The sequence below is a fragment of the Oncorhynchus kisutch genome, linkage group LG22 (genome assembly GCF_002021735.2).
Source record: "Oncorhynchus kisutch isolate 150728-3 linkage group LG22, Okis_V2, whole genome shotgun sequence".
NCBI classification, from domain to species: domain Eukaryota; kingdom Metazoa; phylum Chordata; class Actinopteri; order Salmoniformes; family Salmonidae; genus Oncorhynchus; species Oncorhynchus kisutch.
Window position 1 is genome coordinate 19,759,841 of NC_034195.2, and position 21,409 is coordinate 19,781,249.

At 44.1% G+C, this 21,409-nt stretch overlaps 1 protein-coding gene across 9 annotated transcripts in view; it reads left to right on the forward strand.

The window, feature by feature from the left end:
* akap13 (A-kinase anchoring protein 13) overlaps positions 1–21,409 on the forward strand; it is a 95,906-nt gene that overhangs the window by 49,627 nt on the left and 24,870 nt on the right. For all 9 annotated transcript variants that reach the window (XM_020456351.2, XM_020456349.2, XM_020456352.2 and 6 more), the window contains exons 8-10: positions 2,141–2,220; positions 16,161–16,248; positions 19,684–19,808. In XM_020456351.2, the coding sequence (XP_020311940.1) occupies positions 2,141–2,220; positions 16,161–16,248; positions 19,684–19,808 (293 nt within the window). The remainder of the gene's footprint in view (positions 1–2,140; positions 2,221–16,160; positions 16,249–19,683; positions 19,809–21,409) is intronic.

The window sequence follows — 21,409 nt, forward strand, 5'->3', positions numbered from 1 at the left end:
AAAATGCAATTGCAGGAAAAATACTGTTTTCAAAAGCAGCTACTGTTGTTCTAGTTTTTTTTCCCCCCCACAAGGAAATTGGTTAGGGGATTGTGGATCTGTCTCCATCCGTTAGTACATTAGCATGTTTGTACGTTAGCCACAGACAACATCTCAGACAACACAGGGACGATTTTGTTCAAATTTAGGTGAATGACGCGTCGTGCCATAGAGAGCCGGCATTTACAAAATGATACTGCTTGGCCCAAAGGGGGCACTGCATCATTCGTGGGGGATGACAGGTTTACTGTTGTTGATTTATCATTATCGCCAAAGAATTGTCAATTTATCCATTTTTTTGTTCATAGTTAGTACAAGCTCAAATTCAAGTATCCCCTTTATATCCCAGCTGCTAAATTCGGGCCTGGTGTGCATTTTTGACGTCTTTCTTAACTGCACCACTGTGTGAGCACACTGTCGTATGACTCTGAGCATGTGACCATTTAGTTCAGCTATGCCTGAGCTTTTACCGTTGCTAAAAGGGGATAGGCTGTCATTTGTCATGGCATTCTGTGGAGGTTGAACCACAGAATATTTACCTCAAAACAGGAAGTAGATTATATTAAAATGTCACTTTTAACACATTTTGTCAGCTACACCATGTCAATTATAGAATGCTTGATTTTCAGGAGAAACATTATATGAGACTCTCTGGCTAGGCTTGGGCAGTATCCAGATTGTCATACCTTCATACAGACCTTGTGCCATACCGGGATATGCTGTAATACCAGCACTGAACAAGGGGCGCTATTTTCAAACAACACTTAGCATCTGTAATCCGAAGGTTAGAAATGCTAATAAGTACATGTAAAATTACATAGAGGTTGCTAACTAAATGCTAACGAGCGCAATGTGAACATTTTATACAGTCTCTGACCTAAACTATTTGCAGGACAGACTTCCCAACTCATAAAGTTTTACAATGAGCTCAGAAATGCTACTCACAGTTTACTCCAAGCACAAGACAAATATTAATCAGCAAGGCTCTTGATCCAGGAGTGGATTTTCTGCTGTTAGGATTTTGGAAGAAGCTAACCAACCACTTAGCTAGATAGCTAACTAGATACTAAATTAGCAAACAAAATGCACAACTGCAGAAAATTTAGCACATTTTAACCCGTTAACTTAATAGTTATAAGATGTCTAGCTGGAAAACATTTAGTTGTGAATTCCATACTGTAAGTAGTTCACCTAACGTGTGCTGTAACAACAGTGAGCGACTGAGCTCCGGTCTCTCATCGTGCTGTGCTTATAAAGAAACACCACATGACTGGGGATTACCGGTAAACTTCATAATGAAAGATTATGTGGCAGATGTAAATTAAGATTGCGATCTTCTTTATCTCCTAACCTATAGAACAAGTTGACTGCAGGGATTTACCTCAAGTTCAGTAGCTTTAAATATTAGAATTTATTCAAAAACTTCTGAGAAATTGTTTAAACGGTATACATGGAGCCTTTGACCTTTTCAGACTGACTCTATTTGGAAATATACCCCGGTATAAGGTATATATGGTATACCACCCAAGCCTATCTCAGGCCTCTCGTCCCTGAGTCAGTCTGAAAAGGTCAAAGGCTCCATGTCAGTCATCTAGAGAGCTGTGTGAATATGTGTGTGTGTGTGTGTGTGTGTGTGTGTGTGTGTGTGTGTGTATTTACGTATCCAAGCAGCAGTACAATGATCTCTCCAGACCTTACCGTAGGCTCTGAAAATAAAGGTATCCTTCCACTCAGAGCCTTCCCTGTCTTGGCAGTCTGTGAGCACATGGCTACACCCAGGCCTTTTCCTGTCTGGATGGGAATATGGAGCAGAATAGATCCTCTGATTCTACACTGATGTAGTATAAATAGAGATCATTGTCCTCTCTTCATGCATGGCAGCTTGTTTATTGTTGCTTTTCTAATGGTTGTCAAGGCCTATGCTGTTTATACATTAGATACTACTGGTATGATTCATTATTTTGAGTTCATATTTTGAACTTGAGTTGAAATGAAGTTTTCATTTATGGAGAGGATTCTGTGTTAGTTTGTTCATAGGGTCAAACGGTCAGGTTCCGTATATGTCTGTGTCATACCTGTGTCACACTGTATCACTCCCCAGACAAAGACACGGTGTGTCCAGCCCAGGGAGAAGAGAAGGGAAAGAAGGAATCTCTCGCATACACGGAAGACTCTACACTGGTGAGTTAACGTTTTATGTTTCAAAGTTTATTCACCACGTGCACATGTGGAAAACAGTACAGCGAAGTTGATACTTTGAGAGCTCATTGCCAAGAAGGCAGTGATAGTAATAATAGTACTGACAATTATAGAAAATATAGAAAACATAAAATATATATATATATAAACAGACACCTTACAAGTCCTCAACTGGCAGCTTCATTAAATAGTACCCCCAAGGCCTCCCGGGTGGCACTGCATCGCAGTGCTAGCTGTGCCACCGGAGACTCTGGGTTCGAGCCCAGGCTCTGTCGCAGCCGGCCGCAACCGGGAGGTCTATGGGGCGACTCACAATCCGGGTTAGGGAGAGTTTGGCCGGTAGGGATATCATTGTCTCGTCGCGCACTAGCGACCCCTGTGGCGAGCCGGGCACAGTGCACGCTAACCAGGTCGCCAGGTGCACGGTGTTTCCTCCGACACATTGGTGCGGCTGGCTTCCGGGTTGGATGCGCGCTGTGTTAAGAAGCAGTGCGGCTTGGTTGGGTTGGGTTGTGTATCGGAGGACGCATGGCTTTGGACCTTCGTCTCTCCCGAGCCCGTACGGGAGTTGTAGCGATGAGACAAGATAGTAGCTACTAACAATTGGATACCACGAAATTGGGGAGAAAAGGGGATAAAATAAAATAAATACATTAACAATTAAAAAAATAGTACCCACAAAACACCAGTCTCAACGTCAACAGAAGAAGGCCAGCATCCTGGAGTCGCCTCTTCACTGTTGACGTTGAGACTGGTGTTTTGCGGGTACTATTTATTGAAGCTGCGAGTTGAGTACTTGTGAGGCATCTGTTTCTCAAATTAGACACTCTAATGTACTTGTCCTCTTGCTCAGTTGTGCACCGGGGCCTCCCACTCCCTTTTCTATTCTGGCTAGAGACAGTTCGTGCTGTTCTGTGAAGGGAGTAGTACACAACGTTGTATGAGATCTTCAGTATCTTGTCAATTTCTCACATGGAATAGCCTTCATTTCTCAGAACAAGAACAGACTGACGAGTTTCAGAGAAAGTTCTTTGTTTCTGGCCATTTTGAGCCTGTAATCGGACCCACAAATGCTGATGCTCCAGATACTCAACTAGTCTATAGAAGGCCAGTTTTATTGCTTCTATAATCAGCATTACAGTTTTCAGCTGTGCTAACATAATTGCAAAATGGTTTTCTAATGATCAGTTAGCCTTTTAAAATGACAAACTTAGCTATTAGCTAACACAACGTGCCATTGGAACACGGGAGTGATGGTTGCTGATAATTGCTGATAATGGGCCTCCATTCAAAATCAGCCGTTTCCAGCTACAATAGTCATTTACAACATAAACAATGTATTTCTGATCAAATACATTGACATTTCTAAGTGACCCCAAACTTTTGAACGGTAGTGTATATGTAAACAGGAGTAATAGTGACCAGTAGCAGAATAATTAAATAGATACTAAATGTAAAAGCAATCCATAATCAATGAACAGCAGCGTAATGGTAGTAATACATCTAGTCAATAATCATTATTATCATTATCACGTTCATATTTTTATCAATTTACAGATCGAAAAACTCTTGGTACTCTAATGATTTGGAACATGAGTAAAACTCTGACTCCTGTCCCCACAAATCAGTTGAAGTCACATATAGTCTGATTGATGTAACATTTTTCATGACTGGGAGATCATTTGTTTCTGGGAAGCGATTATCTTATCGCTGTTCCATGCCAAGCATTCCCACCTGACCTCACTAAATGAACCCTTTTTTTTCATGTTTGCCTTCACTTTTGGGAAAGTCCGTACAAACATGACGCACTTCTCGGCCTGACAAGCTGAACTCTTGTTTCTAAAGGTCAGGTGGGCAGATATGGGAAAGCTGTGGCCACGTGGTACACCGTGTGTGTGCGTGTGTGTGTGTGCCCTACCCTGTTTAACCAGGAGGAGAGAAAAATAAAAGATGACCTCACCGTCTCTTCTCTCCCCTGAGAGGAGTTGATATGAGGGGTGAGAAACAAGCCGTAGAGAGGGAAGCAGAGATAACACAGTCCCACTGACAGTAGCTGCAGCAGCAGTGTGAAGACAGAGAGGAAGGAAGGAAGTGTCTGATTAGCAGCAGGAGACATCCACACCAGCAGGTCAGAGCACTGCCCTCCCACGCAGCTCTAGAAGCACACCTTTTCCTATGGGAAGCCATATTGTTTCCTACCGTTGTCATTCTCTGTTTCTGACTACCTGGTTCTGAAAGGTGACCTTCTATTGTATAGTAGGTATTGTGTTATGGTGAGGGACTGACCGTGCAGTTGTGGGCAGGCATCCTCTGTGATTTTCTTTTGTGATTCTCTACAATTTTCCTGGGTTGTTTTGTGTGGTGCGTAATTGTCAGCATAGTCCACAGGGCCTATGTGACTGAGATGATGTCATACTGAAATGCTTCGGCCATGTCATATCTCTGTTGGGATCACGCCGCAATCTGCAGGCAACTTTCTTCTGGTATGATAATTGTCTTCATGCATGAAGGATTAGGTGTATTGTTCAGCGGTGATTTAGTTCTGCAATTCACCCCCCTCTTGTGAATGTGGCTAAGCTGTGCTGCTTATCTGGAGAGTGGCATGTAGACAGGGCCACTGTCACAGCTCTCTCTTGGCCAGACTCCCTCTGTACTTCATTATTAGCCTTTGAGAGGAATTACACTGTCTTTTATAAGAAGCTCACCAGGTCAAACACAACAGCCAGCCAGACAGCCTGCCAGCCAGACAGACAGCCAGACAGCCAGAAGTCTGTGGCACGTATACCACATAGTCTCAGAGGAGAATAATATTTCAAAACTCTTTTATGAAGATCTTTTTCAATGTACTGAGTCTAGTTTCAGTTAGAAGCAATGTAGTGTACTCTCTGAATGTCTATCAGAGTCAGACACTGGATGGAACCAAGGCTGTGGGTACCACAGTGCTTAGTACAAGGATCAGTGTACATCTGATTTTTAATGTCAGTTAGAAAATAGAAACAGAGTTTGTAGACATGATGTATACCGTAACTGACTGATTGGCTATGAAAAGCCAACTGACATTTACTCCTGAGGTGCTGACCTGTTGCACCCTCTACAACCACTGTGATTATTATTATTTGACCCTGCTGGTCATCTATGAACATTTGAACATCTTGGCCGTGTTCTGTTACAATCTCAACCCTGCACAACCAGAAGAGGACTGGCCACCCCTCAGAGCCTGGTTCCTCTCTAGGTTTCTTCCTAGGTTCTGTCCTTTCTAGGGAGTTTTTCCTAGCCACCGTGTTTCTACATCTGCATTGCTTGCTGTTTGGGGTTTCAGGCTGGGTTTCTGTACAGCACTTTGTGACATCGGCTGATGTAAAAAAAAAAGGGCTTTATAAATAAATGCGATTGATTGACTATGAGACAGCTAAAGATTGGGTGCAGTGCAGGACTCATTCATGTCTTCCTATTAGCAGCTGTTGAAGGTCCATGCCGGGGCCTGCTCCGCTCAGTGCTCTTCCACCTGAAACAAATATCTGCCAGTGAGAGTGAAAGCAGATGCCATTTCTCAGATCCTTTCCGTCTAATTCAGTTTGCTCCAGCAGTGTTCCTCGTTGTTCTGTTGATGGAATCACGTCATTGGTGTCCGCCTCGCTGATTATGACAACCTGTCAGAGAGACAACCTGTGAGCTGTTACAGAGTGGGAGGAGCTGCATGGAATACTAATTTGGTGCTAGCCTTAGTCGCCAGTAGAGGGCAGTCTAACATCAACTGGGGCCACATTTTGGTCCACAGACTCGGCACCAGAGGTCTGTTTGAACGTGTTTGATGGCCAAAGTTTTCAACGATAAGTGGAGAATGTATACAAAACAACGTAGAGCACTACAGTTCAGAATTAGCATCGACATTTACATTGCTATAAAGTGTGATACAGAATGTTTGGTTAATTGAATTGTATGATGCAACACAGCTTTCAGTGTCAATGAGTTTGTGTGAGGTACAGTTGAGTAAATCTTTGTCAAACAGAACTGCGAGTACTGCAGAGAGCAGCCAGGAAAGGAGGAAGTCCTGAAATACGGACAGACTGTGCTGCTGCTGCCTGCCAAAACCATAATGAATGTTCCTGCCAGCTCTGTGTGTCCTCAGGCACCCCCTAGTGTTGTGTTCTGGTATAACTACCTCCCGATGTGTACAGCATTTCAAACGGTTAACAAGAAAAATACAGATTACATAAACATATTTTTGCCAGAATGTTTGGTTCAGTAATATATTGCCAGTCTTAATCTTGCAGAGGCGTGCTTGACAGCCTGCATTCTAGTCAGGAATTGTCATGGTTTATGATTTTCGAGTTTTCACAGGTTACCAAACCAAGCATGATTATAAATGTGCTTCCCTACTGCAGTGGAATGGGCTGCCTGGGCACTGTAGGTCCTGAGGCTGCTCAGTGCATAAAAGGAAGGATATTTTCCTCCATATTGTTTTGGTTTGGGGGGAAGCAGGGGGTAGCTAGTTGCGGTGAATTCTTCAGTGAGTCTGTTCATCGCTCACTGAACCTGACTAGGGTGGGTCTGGCTGTCTGTGTGTCTCTTTACCCACGTCCCTCTTATTTCCCATTCATCCTCCTCTGGGTTCTCTTCCCCTCCCTCTGTAGTTGTACAGCAGGATATGAGGACACACGCAACTGTGCAGTTTCTCTCTCTCTCTCTCTCTCTCTCTCTCTCTCTCTCTCTCTCTCTCTCTTTTTTTTTTTTTCCCTACAGGTCCGATACCAGCCCAGAACTCCATAGGTGCCCAGGCTCAGACCCTCTGTGTTTGTATGCATCAGGGCCTTACAAAGGGCCCTTCACGGAGCGCCCCCTCTCCCCTCCACCACCTCTCTGAACTCACCCCGACCCACCGCCTTTTATGTCAATTGATCCTTCTCTCAGTGGAGGAGCTCACATGCTTCACCACTATGTTTACTGAGCAGGCAGCACGTAACATGGTACACTTATTGACATTTTGTCATACAACCACGTTTTAGGTTGCTTTCAGAGACTCTTAGGTTGCTTTCAGAGAATTCTGCATTCTTCACTATTTGGAATAGGTTGTTATTTACTGTAGACGTGGGTTGAGAGTTTGTTGTGGTATGCACAGTGGTTGTACAGTATGAGAATAGAAGCCAGTCCTTGGTTAGCACAAAGAGAGGCTGGAAGAAATCAGGAAGTGTTGATTAAACCCCCCCCCCCCCTCTCCTCCGTAGTGGTTTTAACCAATGAGAATTGCCATTTTAGAAAAGTCCCCTAAACATGATTATCATGTATCTGGGTCTGTTGTTTTCCTCTCATAATGTTACACGCCGTGTGCCCTGGGGAATAGTAGGAATTGGGGCAAGTTGCTCTTGTTTCCAGGGGTTGTCTTTCGTTCCACTAAGCTGCCCAGACGTGTTAGGACCGACTGAGCCCCAACCCTCTCTCTCTCTCTCTATCTCTCTCTGTGCGTCATGTGGACAGTTTGTAATGGTTGCCATGGTTCCAACTGTTTGTCCGTTCCATTGATGACTGTCTGCAGATGTGGAGTTTTTTTCCCCTGCTCAAGTGTTTCACACAGAGGACACTTCTGCTTTCTCCTCTGCTTCGGGACACCCACTGTTTGAGAACATGTTACATGCATTGAGATTCCAATTCTAAGTGATACGCTTGGGGTGTTTTTCATCACGAGGACCATGTTTGTACTTAAGTAAAGATAGAAGACGTATGATTTTTAATTCCTAAAGGTATTGTCCTTATTAGCAGTGTTATTACATCAAACCTATGGGACAAGCAACAGCAGTTGACTATGTCTCTAGTCATAGTTTATCTGATCTGTTGCTCCTCACTGTGTGTAGGAGAGCTTCCCTCTTCTGGAGCCAGCCTGTATGCAGGTCATGCATCACAGTGGCTTCTCCTTATCAGCCTGTTTCCATAGACACTCTCTCCCTGCCGCTCAGCATCACAGCACCCACTGGGTACAGCTGTTCAACTCGTCACCACACGGGAGAAACGGGGGGGGGGGGAATAGATGCAGATTGACGAGAGGATAAGAGGAGTTGAAATTGAACAGAAAATGGAAAGAGATGAATAGGGGAGAGGAGAGAGAGATAGAGAGAGAGAGAGAGAAAAAATGGCTATGAAAGAGAGGAGAGGAGGGAGGAGTGTGTGTGTGTGTGTGTGTGAGAGAGGGAGAAGGAAAAGAAGGGAGGGTCAGACTGAGGGGCTGGTTCTGCGAGCAGATGTGGGAAGAGTTGCTCATTTCCCCCAAACTTCACAAAGGACTCCACAAGCCTGAGCTTCATGTTGGAATCTAGCGCCTTTCTGTTAATAACCACTACTTTTCACTGCCTGGAAAGATGTACGAGCGACACAAGCGGAGGTATAGTCTGCGTGGAAAGGGGGAGAGAACAGTGGATGTCGTTTTGATAAAGGTACGAATGGACAGAGAATCTTTTTACTTGCCACATGTGTGAGAGAGTGCTCTACGCCTGTGGATGTGGTCGTGAAAGAGACCAACAAAAAAAAACAGGCTGTAGGTTTTCTTAGCAAATTTCATGACGTGTTTTCATGGAGCCTTTCGTCTCCGCTGTATCCTTGTGGTAACACCTGAGATTTCACATCTACACTGGGAAGATGACTGTCACCTTTCGTGTCACGGAAGAGTCATTTACTCTCTTTGTGTGTGTTAGTATTTGTCCGGATGTGTCTAATTTTTAGCTGTTCTTCAGTGTGTGCTCAGGAGGTGTGGAGTGTTTGTGAGCCGTTAGTAGCCTTGAGCAGTGCGCTCTCAGGGTGGACTTTGTCTTTGGATGGAGAATGAAGGCCTGCTGGCCAGATCTCAGGAAGTGGTCCATACTCTTCTCTCTCTCTCTTTCTTTCTCTCATTTCCTCTCCCTCTCTCTCTCTTTCTCTCTCTCTCTCTTTCTTTCTCTCTCTCTTTCTCTCTCTCTCATTTCCTCTTTCCCTCTTTCTCCCTCTCTCTTTCTTTCTCTGTCTCCTCTCGCTCCCTCCTCCTCCCAAACTCTTTCTCCCTCTGTTTACTTTGGATGACACTTCGTCTGTGTGCAAAATGTGAGTCACGGAATACAATGCTAGGATTCTGAATGTGATGCATATTCTGCTGTCTGTGCGTGTCGGGATTGTATATAATTTATGTAAACTTTGTGTAAATTCCTCTGTCTGTTTTCTGTCTCCAAATGTTGTCTATTACTAGTGGCACCATATCTGATTTTGATCGGTTTTGCCTCAAGTATCACGTCAAAGCCTGCCTCATCTAGCTCAACCGATTCATTCGATCAGATCCTGTTTTTCCACAGACACACAGCTACAAGCTCAGGAAAACCCTGAATTTGTTTTTCCTGCGAAACACAATGGCACGGCGGTGCTTTCAGCATAAGGCAAGGGAGGTGTTTCAGTGACGTGACAAATCAGTGCTCCACCAAAACGCTCAGGTTTAAGTCATATTTTCAGCATCTCTTCTCCACCACTTTGAGCATCTCTCTGTACTTTAGCTGGGTGGGACTGGGAACAGCACTGGAATTCCAATGGAATGTGGGATGTGGGCTCTGGGTTGGTGAATATATATATATATATGTGTGTGTATGTACTGGTAAGGAAGGGCACTGTATCTGTATCTGAGAGAGCCCAGACCAAAGCAGAACAGCAGAGCATGTTGGAGCGCTTGGACAGAGTAGAGTGGCCTGTGGATTTGAGGTTTGCGATAAGAGGCCAGGCTGCATCTCTGGGGCCAGGCGTCAGGCTCTATCTTTGGGCATGGGACCTGGGAATTCTCCCCTCTGCTCTCCATCATCTCTGGGTGTCAGAACCCAGGCCAGACTTGTTTTGGACAGGCATGAGGCTGGACTAGATTTGGATGCCTTCAATACAACGAGGAAGAGATCTGCGTAAGAGATGACTTCTTCCTAAAGGATGTCATTATGCACAGGTTTGTTAGATTTCAAAGGGAATAGACAAGATGGTCCATATTAGATGGCCCTATTGCAATTCCACCCCAAAAATGAAGATGAATTGTGGTCAGATCAAATCTCCCCTTCCTTAGCCCTGGTCCTCCCTCTCAGGCTGTGTGTTGTGTTCCCTGAAGGGCGAGGAGGGCAGAGTGAACTTGGTGACAGATAGACGAGGGTAGAGCGTGTCTCGAGTCCAACTCCTGGGAGAAAACATGTCTGAAATGTTTTTTCTCCAGCTATGTCTCTGCTTCAGAATAACTCTACCTATTCCAAGGGCGTGTATTGATTGTTTGGGCCTAAATTAAGCTTGGGAGTGTTGTTGTTTCTGTCTGCAATGTAAGTACTGTAGCAAAGCACTTAAATGTAGCTCTCTCCAAGGACATTCCTCTCCCTTGCTGTGCCTCTGAGTCATGCCAGACATTGGCTGTCACTGTGGAAAGTGCAAGTCTGAAGTCTGCCATTCGTTATATAGGGTTTCTTTTCACCAGGGGCTTCCTTCTCTACCCACATGTATCCATTTATAGCTGATCATCTCCTTTTCCCAGGCAGCGCAGGAGACTGATCTACTAGGCAGCGCAGGAGACTGATCTACTAGGCAGCGCAGGAGATAGATCTACTAGATGGTGCAGGAGACTGGAGACTGATCTAGTAGACAGCGCAGGAGATAGATCTACTAGGCAGCGCAGGAGACTGATCTACTAGGCAGCGCAGGAGACTGATCTACTAGGCAGTGCAGGAGACTGATCTACTAGGCAGCGCAGGAGACCGATCTACTAGGCAGCGCAGGAGACCGATCTACTAGGCAGCGCAGGAGACCGATCTACTAGGCAGCGCAGGAGACCGATCTACTAGGCAGCGCAGGAGACCGATCTACTAGGCAGCGCAGGAGACCGATCTACTAGGCAGCGCAGGAGACCGATCTACTAGGCAGCGCAGGAGACCGATCTACTAGGCAGCGCAGGAGACCGATCTACTAGGCAGCGCAGGAGACCGATCTACTAGGCAGCGCAGGAGACTGGAGACAGATCTACTAGGCAGCGCAGGAGATGGATCTACTAGACGGCGCAGGAGACTGATCTACTAGGCAGCGCAGGAGACTGGAGACTGATCTACTAGGCAGCACAGGAGACTGGAGACTGATCTACTAGACAGCACAGGAGACTGATCTACTAGACAGCACAGGAGACTGATCTACTAGGCAGTGCAGGAGACTGGAGACTGATCTACTAGGCAGTGCAGGAGACTGGAGACTGATCTACTAGGCAGTGCAGGAGACTGGAGACTGATCTACTAGACAGTGCAGGAGACTGATCTACTTTATAAATGCATGTGCTCATCTATGTTTGTACCAGTGACAATTGTAGAATAGAATAAAATAGATTTGAACAAAAACAAACTATTATCCATTGTTGGATAAGAAGGGAAATGTGTCCGTACCTGAACATGTTGTGTACGGTATGTACACGTGTTCTATATTGTACGTTACATGTGTTTGTCTGGTGTGTGTGTCTGCTTCTGTAGGATAAGAGTGTAGTGTTCTCCCTCCGCCCAGCGCTGCAGGGGACACAGAGGCTGCTCAGTGCTGCACTGGGCTGTAGGCAGGCCCATCAATGAGGCCTTGTGCATTGTCCACTAGCCACTTTAAGACTGTACAGAACCCTGGTAAAGGAGCCCCCTGCCCCCACATTCTACTAGTGGGGGAAAGACAATTAACCACAAGCCTGGGGAAATCCACATGTTTTCACATTCCCTACAGACGAGAAACATGTACACATAGACTTTGTTCTCTCTCCCACTCCTTCTCTTTCCCACTCCTCTCTCTCTCTCTTTCTCTCTCTCTCTCTTACGCACACATAACAAAAATGCGTATGGTCTTTAATGAGTTTAATGCTTTTAAATATAATGAACTTTTACAAGACTCAATCAGTTCTGCCATCAGGTCCGTTGTCACTAATAATGAACGTCAGTGCACTTGTCTTTATTGCTCAAGAAAGCAGTGGAATTACTCCATAACTTAATTGTCAGGTCATAAATCATAGTAGCCAATGGATCCTTTGTTCAGGGTTTCTTAATAGTTCCATTGTACTGTCTGTTTCATTCTCCGGCCAATCTGTCTGCTAAACCGTTTAGTCCAGACAGATAACTGACTGACTGATATATTTCCACTATAACAAAAATATCCCAACCTTCTTGAGCTTTCTTTTCTTGCTGGTGGAAACCAAATAGACAGTGAACTAGAATTTTATACTTCATCATTTTTGACCCCGTAACCTACAATTCTGCCCTTTTTGAGAATGTACTGTATAGTGTCTGTTTGAGCCTTCGGAGCGAATATATACTGAGCTACCTCTGAGGTTTATGTGTTCTGTATTCCATATCTCTTGATTACCGTCGCTCTGAAAATTAGCACAAACTAATTGCAAAATCACGTATACGCTGTTAGCTAAATGCTAACGAGATTAAAAACGAACATGACCTAATTTCAAAGACAGGCAAATCCAACTCATAAAGTTATATATCTATATATATAAGTGTAGCTTGTAGCTACCGAATGTAATTTTCAGTGAGTGGGGACATTTACAAGCGAAAGTGAAATTGTGCAACTTAACAAAGTTGTGATGTATGCTTTTCTGAAGGAAAGAAACACTAGAAGAAAGCACAGGGAAAAAATGGCAACTGTAGAGAGAACGGATCCAGAGGTCTTTGACTTCTGGCAGAAAGCCAATATAAGACATCTGATGGCAAACATTTAGTTGTGAATTGCATACAGCACAATTGTAACTTCATCACCTTCTGCGCTCGGCACAAGAGACTCGCCAATAGATTTAGAAGGCTATGGACGTTCTCCCGTTCTGCTGACGCTAATGCGTTCTCCTGTTGTGCTAATGCGTTCTCCTGTTGTGCTAACGCATTCTCCTGTTGCGCTAACGCATTCTCCTGTTGCGCTAACGCATTCTCCTGTTGCGCTAACGCGTTCTCCAGTTGCGCTAACGCGTTCTCCTGTTGCGCTAACGCGTTCTCCTGTTGCGCTAACGCGTTCTCATGTTGCGCTGACATGTTCTCATGTTGCGCTGACATGTTCTCATGTTGCGCTGACATGTTCTCATGTTGCGCTAACGCATTCTCCTGTTGCGCTAACGCGTTCTCATGTTGCGCTGACATGTTCTCATGTTGCGCTGACATGTTCTCCAGTTGTGCTAATGCTTTCTCCCCTTGTGCTATTTCCAAACAAACCCGTGACGGGCTCAACTGGGGAACTACAGTAAGCTTCATAATATCTGTGACAGGTGAAATGAAGAACGAAATCTGCTTTATCTCCTGCAGGTAATAACTTAAAATGTAGCTACAAATATTCAAATGTATTTAAAAACTTAAAATAAATAGTTTTGACGGTATTTACATTTTTCCAAATACCCCTGTATACGGTATATACAGTATACCTCCTCAAGCCTAGTTAACACTAAGGCCATCTATAGGCGATAAAGGAATGGTAAAGGCCTTAAAAGTATCCTCTGTTTTGTGATAAACCATGCTTATGTTCTAACGTGGGTAATCTGTAAGTGATTGTGGGTCGTCTGTCTATCTGACCATGGGTGGGAATTGTGATAAAGCCATTGTGTGGTCTGAGAGGACAGTATCTCTAGGTCACTTGTCCGTATTGTCCCCCTGTTCTGGTTCTGAGCAGCAGCAGCTGTGTGTGATTGGACGGACACAGAGAGGGGCGACGCCCACCCCCCCCTGTGTCACGACACTGAGACCCTGTCCCTCTGAGCAGGGGCGGAACAATAAGGCCCTGTATCAGCAGCCGTGTGTGTGAGGGGAGAATTTCCTGGATTCACACGCAGACACCTCAACATACACACACACACACACACACACATGCAGTCACACTTGCATGCATGAGTACATTCACATATGCACTCATGTAAACACACTCGTACACACACACACACACACTTATTACAAACACACGTACATGAACACATGTACAAGGCGTGGGAGGATTGGCTCTGTAGTTGGCGACCTGATCACATGATGAGTGGTCTGCCAATGGGTGTGATGTCTGGGGATGATGATGGCTGATGAGGAACAGACAGTGAGCTGTATGAATCTAATCTCTGTCCTCATGGAATCTACTCTCTGTCCTCATTCTCAATAAACCCCTCCCTGGAGAAGTGAAGTTGTTGTAGTTAGAGAAGTGTGGTTGTTGTAGTTAGAGAGGTGTTGTTGTAGTTAGAGAGGTGTAGTTGTTGTAGTTAGAGGAGTGTGGTTGTTGTAGTTAGAGAGGTGTAGTTGGTGTATTTGTTGTAGTTAGAGAGGTGTGGTTGTTGTAGTTAGAGAGGTGTGGTTGTTGTAGTTAGAGAGATGTTGTTGTTGTAGTTGGAGGTGTAGTTGTTGTAGTTGGAGAGGTGTAGTTGTTGGAGAGGTGTAGTTGTTGTAGTTAGAGAGGTGTGGTTGTTGTAGTTAGAGAGGTGTGGTTGTTGTAGTTAGAGAGGTGTGGTTGTTGTAGTTAGAGAGGTGTGGTTGTTGTAGTTGGAGAGGTGTAGTTGTTGTAGTTGTAGTTAGAGAGAGGTGTAGTTAGAGGTGTAGTTAGAGAGGTGTAGTTAGAGGTGTAGTTGTTGTAGTTGGAGAGGTGTAGTTGGTGTAGTTGTTGTAGTTGGAGAGGTGTAGTTGTTGTAGTTGGAGAGGTGTAGTTGTTGTAGTTAGAGAAGTGTGGTTGTTGTAGTTAGATAAGTGTAGTTGTCGTTAGAGAGGTGTAGTTGGTGTAGTTAGAGAGGTGTAGTTGTTGTAGTTAGAGAGGTGTGGTTGTTGTAGTTACCATATTGTAACTCTTGAAATTTTCAACTAATGTATTTGGGTTTTAATAAGGGCATCTACTAGAAAAAGTAAGAGTTCTTCTCTGTTCAGTCTCTTTGTTTTTATCTGAGGGTTGGGTGGTGTTCTTCCTCCTCCATTCTGTTCTTACTGCCATCTGAACAATGAACACTGATCATGAGGCGGCAGGTAGCCCAGAGGTCAGAGAGGCGAGCCAGCAACCTGAGAGTTGCCAGTTTGAATCCCGGGTCCGCCTAGATGCCATTGCCTGCTGTTGTGCCCTTGAGCAAGGCACTTAAGCCCCCACAACAACAGTTCCCTGGGTGCCCAGTGTGGCCTAGAGCCTCAGACTGTTAGCAGCTGTCAGCTGAATGTCAATCAGGCCTGATGTTTACATGTGGGCAGAATTCCTCTCCGACTCCCGGTCCAAATTCCCAGCAGCAGCACGTATGGTGAGCAGCAGTTAGAGCTCAACACAGCCAGTTCCAGACACAGAGAGAGAGAGCCTACTGAAGGCTGACTGTAGCAGACCTGGGCCCAGGGAATAGGCCAGATGTGGGCCTGGTGAGTCAGATCGAGGCACAGTCACACTGTTTATGGTCTTTCATTCACGTGATTAGATTCTCTCTACCTGCAGACATGTATTTTCTTCTCCTTCTATGCAAAGCTGTGCTCTGTGGTAGGTCTTCTATGTTCTGTGGTAGGTCTTCTATGTTCTGTGGTAGGTCTTCTATGTTCTGTGGTAGGTCTTCTATGTTCTGTGGTAGGTCTGCTGTGTTCTGTGGTAGGTCTTCTATGTTCTGTGGTAGGTCTGCTGTGTTCTGTGGTAGGTCATCTATGTTCTGTGGTAGGTCATCTATGTTCTGTGGTAGGTCATCTATGTTCAAAAGTAGAGGCCATCAATATTAATGTCCTGAGACTGATACTATTGTATATCTGTCTGACTGTTCTATAACACCAACCTGCCAAGACAGCATGGTTGAGAATACTAGGAATTCTTCCCAGATTCTTAGGTTTTTGAAAATAGAAAGTACTTTGCGGTTGGTGTATATTCAGTAGTCATTTTGTATGCTTACCGCTACTTTACTAAAGACATCTGTTGTATAAGTTCAGTCTTGTTGATCCCAAATGTATTTTTGTTTCTAGATCCACAGAGAGAAGGAGACATTCTACCCTGCCCAGCCCTGCACTGATCCTACATTACAGGTGAAGACTACCATAACAGAATCCACAGGTAAGTCAAAATATGATGATGAAAAAATTTGCTATCTAGAACCTAAAAGGATTCTTTGGCTTTCTCAACGGGAGCACCCTTTGAAGAACCATTTTCTGTTCTAGGTAGAACCCTTGTGGTTCCAGGTAGAACCCTTTTGGGTTCCATTTGGACCCTTTCCACGGAGTATTCTACATGGAACCAAAAAGGGTTCTCCTATGGGGACAGCAGAGTAAAAGAACTCTTCAGAATAATTTGTATTGACCAATCCCAGGCAGTTTATTTCTGCCAGGCAGTCAGTTATCATACAGGTTATATGAGATAGAGAAGAGCAGAAATGAAGATTGGGAGGGTTGTCAGGGGTATGAAGGTCCTTGCTTGGATCATGGAAGAGCACATGTCAGAATATAATTTGATTTCTGGAAGATCTCAGTTGGAAAGACCAGGTTGTAACTTAATTTCAGAGGATTAAGATGTACTGTAGAGAAGAGAGCAGCTCTCTTTAAGAGTAGTGAAAAGCTTAAAATGGCAAGGTCATTGATTCAGATAAGATGGGGATGGCATGGACCTGCTTTAATCTGAACTTCTATCCCTACTGTACCATGTGTCCCCATAGTATCAATCAATGTATCTCGTACCTGTAGACTAGGTTAGCATGTTGTGGAACCCTACCACCTTTGATGTCTGAAGAAGATAGTGTTCACATCTGTGCAGAGATCAGTTGCCATCATAGCTTTAAAAGGTATCCTTACCACTGCATTGTCCTTAGCATCTCTGTATCTTTGTCCCATCCCTTTGAGATGCTTCCAGTCCCATCGTTCTGGTTGCTAGGCCAAACAATGACAAAACAGCAACCCACTCAAACAATAAAATCCTTCTTGTTAAAATAAAAAAAGAGCTTATCATTTTTTCGGCATCTGACGTCATCAACATCATACCCAAGAGGATCGCAACTATCAATGCAACGCAGTTCATTTTTCTTCCTGATCATGTGAAAGGAAGACACGGGGAAAATGTTAAAGATTCCAGCCACCCAAGCCATAGACTGTTCTCTCTGCTGCCGCACAGCAAGCAGTACTGGTGCATCAAGTCTGACACCAACAGGCCCCCTGAACAGCTTCTATCCCTAACTTAATAGCTACAAAATGGCTACATGGATAATCCGAGTTGGCCCTATTTCTCACTGTCTTTATGCAGTCAAACTCCATGTGACCGTTTAGTCCCGGTAATTAGGCTTCTCCAAGCTCTGATGCTGCTGAGGGTCATTAGTAGCCTACCAAACTTGCTAACTGCCTGGTACTCAGCACTCTATTGTCCCTCTAATCACTCTGACATCAATGCAAATCTAATCAAAAATCTAATCAAACACTTCATGAGAGCCCATGAGCTCATGTTGCACAAGGTTTCTGTATGCTGTGCAATTGCGTGAGAAAACAGTGATGGCCTCTACTAAAAAGAGGAAGATTCCATCAGCTTTCTATAGGCTAGGCTTACTACCTTTATTTCTCAACTTTCCTAATATTAAGCACATTGCTTCTCTTTACAACAGGAGTATAGCCTACCTGGCTGGCATGAACATTAACCACAGGAAAAGCGTCCTCCATTCGCTATTTAAGTGCATGGATTACATTTATGTTTCCGCTTCCCCGGTTTCGATACAGGTGAATGATAATGGTCCATTCTAAATCATAACAAAATGTCACACATATATTATTTAGTCTATGTAAGACAAGGTTAAATCAAGAATAGTCTGATGGGTGACAAAATTAGCCTATCAATTGTGAATTATATATTATCACGTATGAATGATGGCCAGCATAAGAAACAATGCCTTTTTTTGCGACTTTTTCCAGTCATAGCCATACACCTCATGTAGCCTAGCCCATAGGCCTATACGTTTTGATACGGTTTGTATCTAAAGTAACTAAAGTGGCCAAATAACTTCTTAAAATGAAGCACATTTAATCTGTTTACAAGGGTTGTAGAGCCTAACTGGCATATATAAGCAGCACGTGAGTTAAGTTTGGGGAAGATCATTTTCACCATTAAAATGCACCTTTTTATAATAAAAGCATTACATGAATAATCACATTTGCGTCACTTTTGATAATGGTGTTTTCCCGCTAATGGAACATTCGTGCTTACAGCCTACTGCCGTGTGCACATTGCTGCGCTTATAATGTGAAGAAATAGCATAATAGATTATCAACATTTTAAGCTTAACGTTCTGATCTGTTGCGTCAGCTATATTGCGTAAAAAATGTTTGGGATGCTCGTGGTTGTATTACTTTGGGATCTATCGCATCCCATAACTGTCCCAGACTATGTTTTTAATATTTATTTCTCTCAGAGAACAGAATAGGTTGATTTTTGTGCTATGGGGGATAGTAGATTGACATAGGCTAGTACTTTTGCTGTTCGTTAGGCCTACTCATCTTGTTGGCTGACGAAAAGTAAATGTGGACAGTTCTTCCAATATCTTCAATATGCACCTCGGAATTAGATTAGGATGCGCTCAGTTGCGTAACCGATGTGTCTGTCTTCACTTGTAGCCTGTGAGAAAGACATGATCACGTGACGGAGAGCCATGTGACTGAGAGGTGATTCGGAGGGCACAACGAGCGCATCAAGTGTCAAATTGTGAATGAGTGACTGATGTAGTGTGTACAGCCTGTGAAAAAACAGAGCAGAACTCATGCCTTTCAAGCAACATTTTTCAAATCATCCTTGGAGTCTCATTATGCAGCCTTATAATGTATTAAAAATCAAAACATATAGCCCCCCGTTTGTAGAACAACTAAAGTTACATTAATAACTCTAAATTCAGCATATAGGAGTACCTATTTCTTATTAACCGCTCAACATAGAATAGCCACATTCCCTCAAATCATTTGGAGAAAATGTCCTTTCTGTTTTATTCAGCTATGTTTTAATTGTATTCTTCATACTATAAAATAATGCCACGGAATTCTAAGCAAATCCTGTCTGCTTAATGAGCTAGTGTAGCCCACAGCCATATGGCATAGCCAGATCAGGACCTAACATAAGGACAATGCAGAGCATGCTTTTCTGTTCCTCTTACTGTTCCTTTTCTTCATAGCATATTTCTTTAGACCTGTCTAAAATAAATCATGGATTCATTGTGATGGTGTAGGCTATATTACATGGATTTATTAGACTTTTTAAAATGTAGATGTTCCAAAGGACTGCATCAGTGGCTTGTAAGGCTATGTGTGGAGGCCAGGAGATGCTGAATGTGTTTATGTTAATTAACGGTCAATTCCCGTGAGACAGACAGTTATTTGCTTGACAATTACCAGCTGATGAAATTTTTGTGACCACCACACCCCTGCACACACACACACACACACACTGACACTCCAACACACACACAAACAAGGCAAGGCCATGGTGAGTATCGGACACTCATCTTGATACCCCTTTTCTCTCTCACAGAATTCCCTGTGTCCCCGTGCTCTGAAAGCTCTGAGAGTGTTGGAGGCTCCTTGTCGACCACTGGTGCCCTGAGAGACTCAATCAGTGATGTGGAAAGTCTGGGAGAGGACAGTGTCTTCAGAAAGGTGAGCACACTGGACTGGACCCAGACACTCGCTTTCAGTCACAATACAATGTAAGGTGAGGAGTAGGAGTCTTCATCGGCTGTGACATGATAGCATATGAGTACATTATGAGTCCGTATGAGTCAGTTCTAGAAAACAAGCAACACGGTCTATGTCTTCCCTGTTGTATGTTTTTGGTGATGTAGTTCCATTGATTTTCCCAGCTAGTCTGTTTGTTAATGCACCTTCAGACCACAGCAGACTGGTTAGCTTCCTCTACCATGTGACATCAGCAGGCTCCCATGAGCCCTCCTTCCTGGGCCAGCAAACCCCATTATGACCTCATCCCCCTCGTTTTCTCCTTTACCACCCTTCCTCCTCCACCCTTCTTTCATAGTGTACACTCAGTGGAGGGCGGTTGAGGCATAACAGCACTCCAACGCTGTTTTTCCACTACAGCCTTGGTCCTCATTTCTTTGCTTTCAACAGGCTTTGGTTTCTCTGCACTCATGAGGTCATTTCCTCTCCGGGCATCTACTTAGCACTAAACCACACATGCACACTGTGACTTCAACTCAGTCTGTAGGCTACATGTTTTATTTCATTAGGTTTTCATGTTGGTATGTAAAAAAAAAAAAGGGGGAAAAAAAGAGTAAGTTAATGAGTCAAATGTTAGAAAGCTACACAAGTCCCCTCTAACTGCTCCCAGACCAGTCTCTGCCACTCCGCCTCCCGTCTTGAGGTTTGTCATTACGCAACAGGTTTTGAAACTTCGGGTGACCTCAGCACTTTGGACAGAGACAGGCAGGCAGTGACCAAAAAAGGACCTGAGTAACATGACTCGATTCTACTAGCCTTTTCATTCCTCGAAGGCTCTTTTTAAAACGATCCTATTCCAAGTCCAATTTTCTCTAGAGCATATTTTCGAAAAGTGCGTTTGTGTGTGTGTGTGTGTGTGACTGCGTTACTGCGTGTGATTAGTGTAGGTGTGTGTTTGTGTAGAGTGTGTTAGCTGGCTGACTGCTTCCCTGCTGCGTGATCTCAGGCAGGCTGAGTCATTTGTTCTGGAAGTTGATTTTCCATAGCCTTCTCCTCATAAAGAGGCCTGTATGGTTATTATGCTCCGAGCCACTGCGGCCGACCGTTAGCGTAACACCCCGCCCAGTGCTGGCACTGCTGGAGAATGTGAAAACTAATGATACACTCCCAATGAAGATCATCTGCAGCCTGCCTCCCTAAAGGATGTGTGTTTCAGTTGTTATGTAACCTTTATAGGGCTGGAAAAAAACTCTCTCTCCCATCAGTATGTCTCTCTCTCTGCCTTGCCCTTTCCTCTCGCCAGTCTGAAGCCCGCAGTAAGCTCAGACTAATGGCAGCTCTGGCCAGTCATCATCAGGCCTAACCTCCCAGGCCTGGCATGTGTGAGAAACAGCCTGAGAGACAATGAGACAGGACATTTTTGTTTTGACATTTAGGGACACATTTGGCATCATGCTTACCAGACTTGTTAGATTAGGTTATAATGTGCAATTCCAGCTAAAATAAGTTTGTTCCAGCAAAAAAGTAATAAAAAAAGTAATATACACACACACTGAAGATGATCTGTGAGTCCCGACATGTTG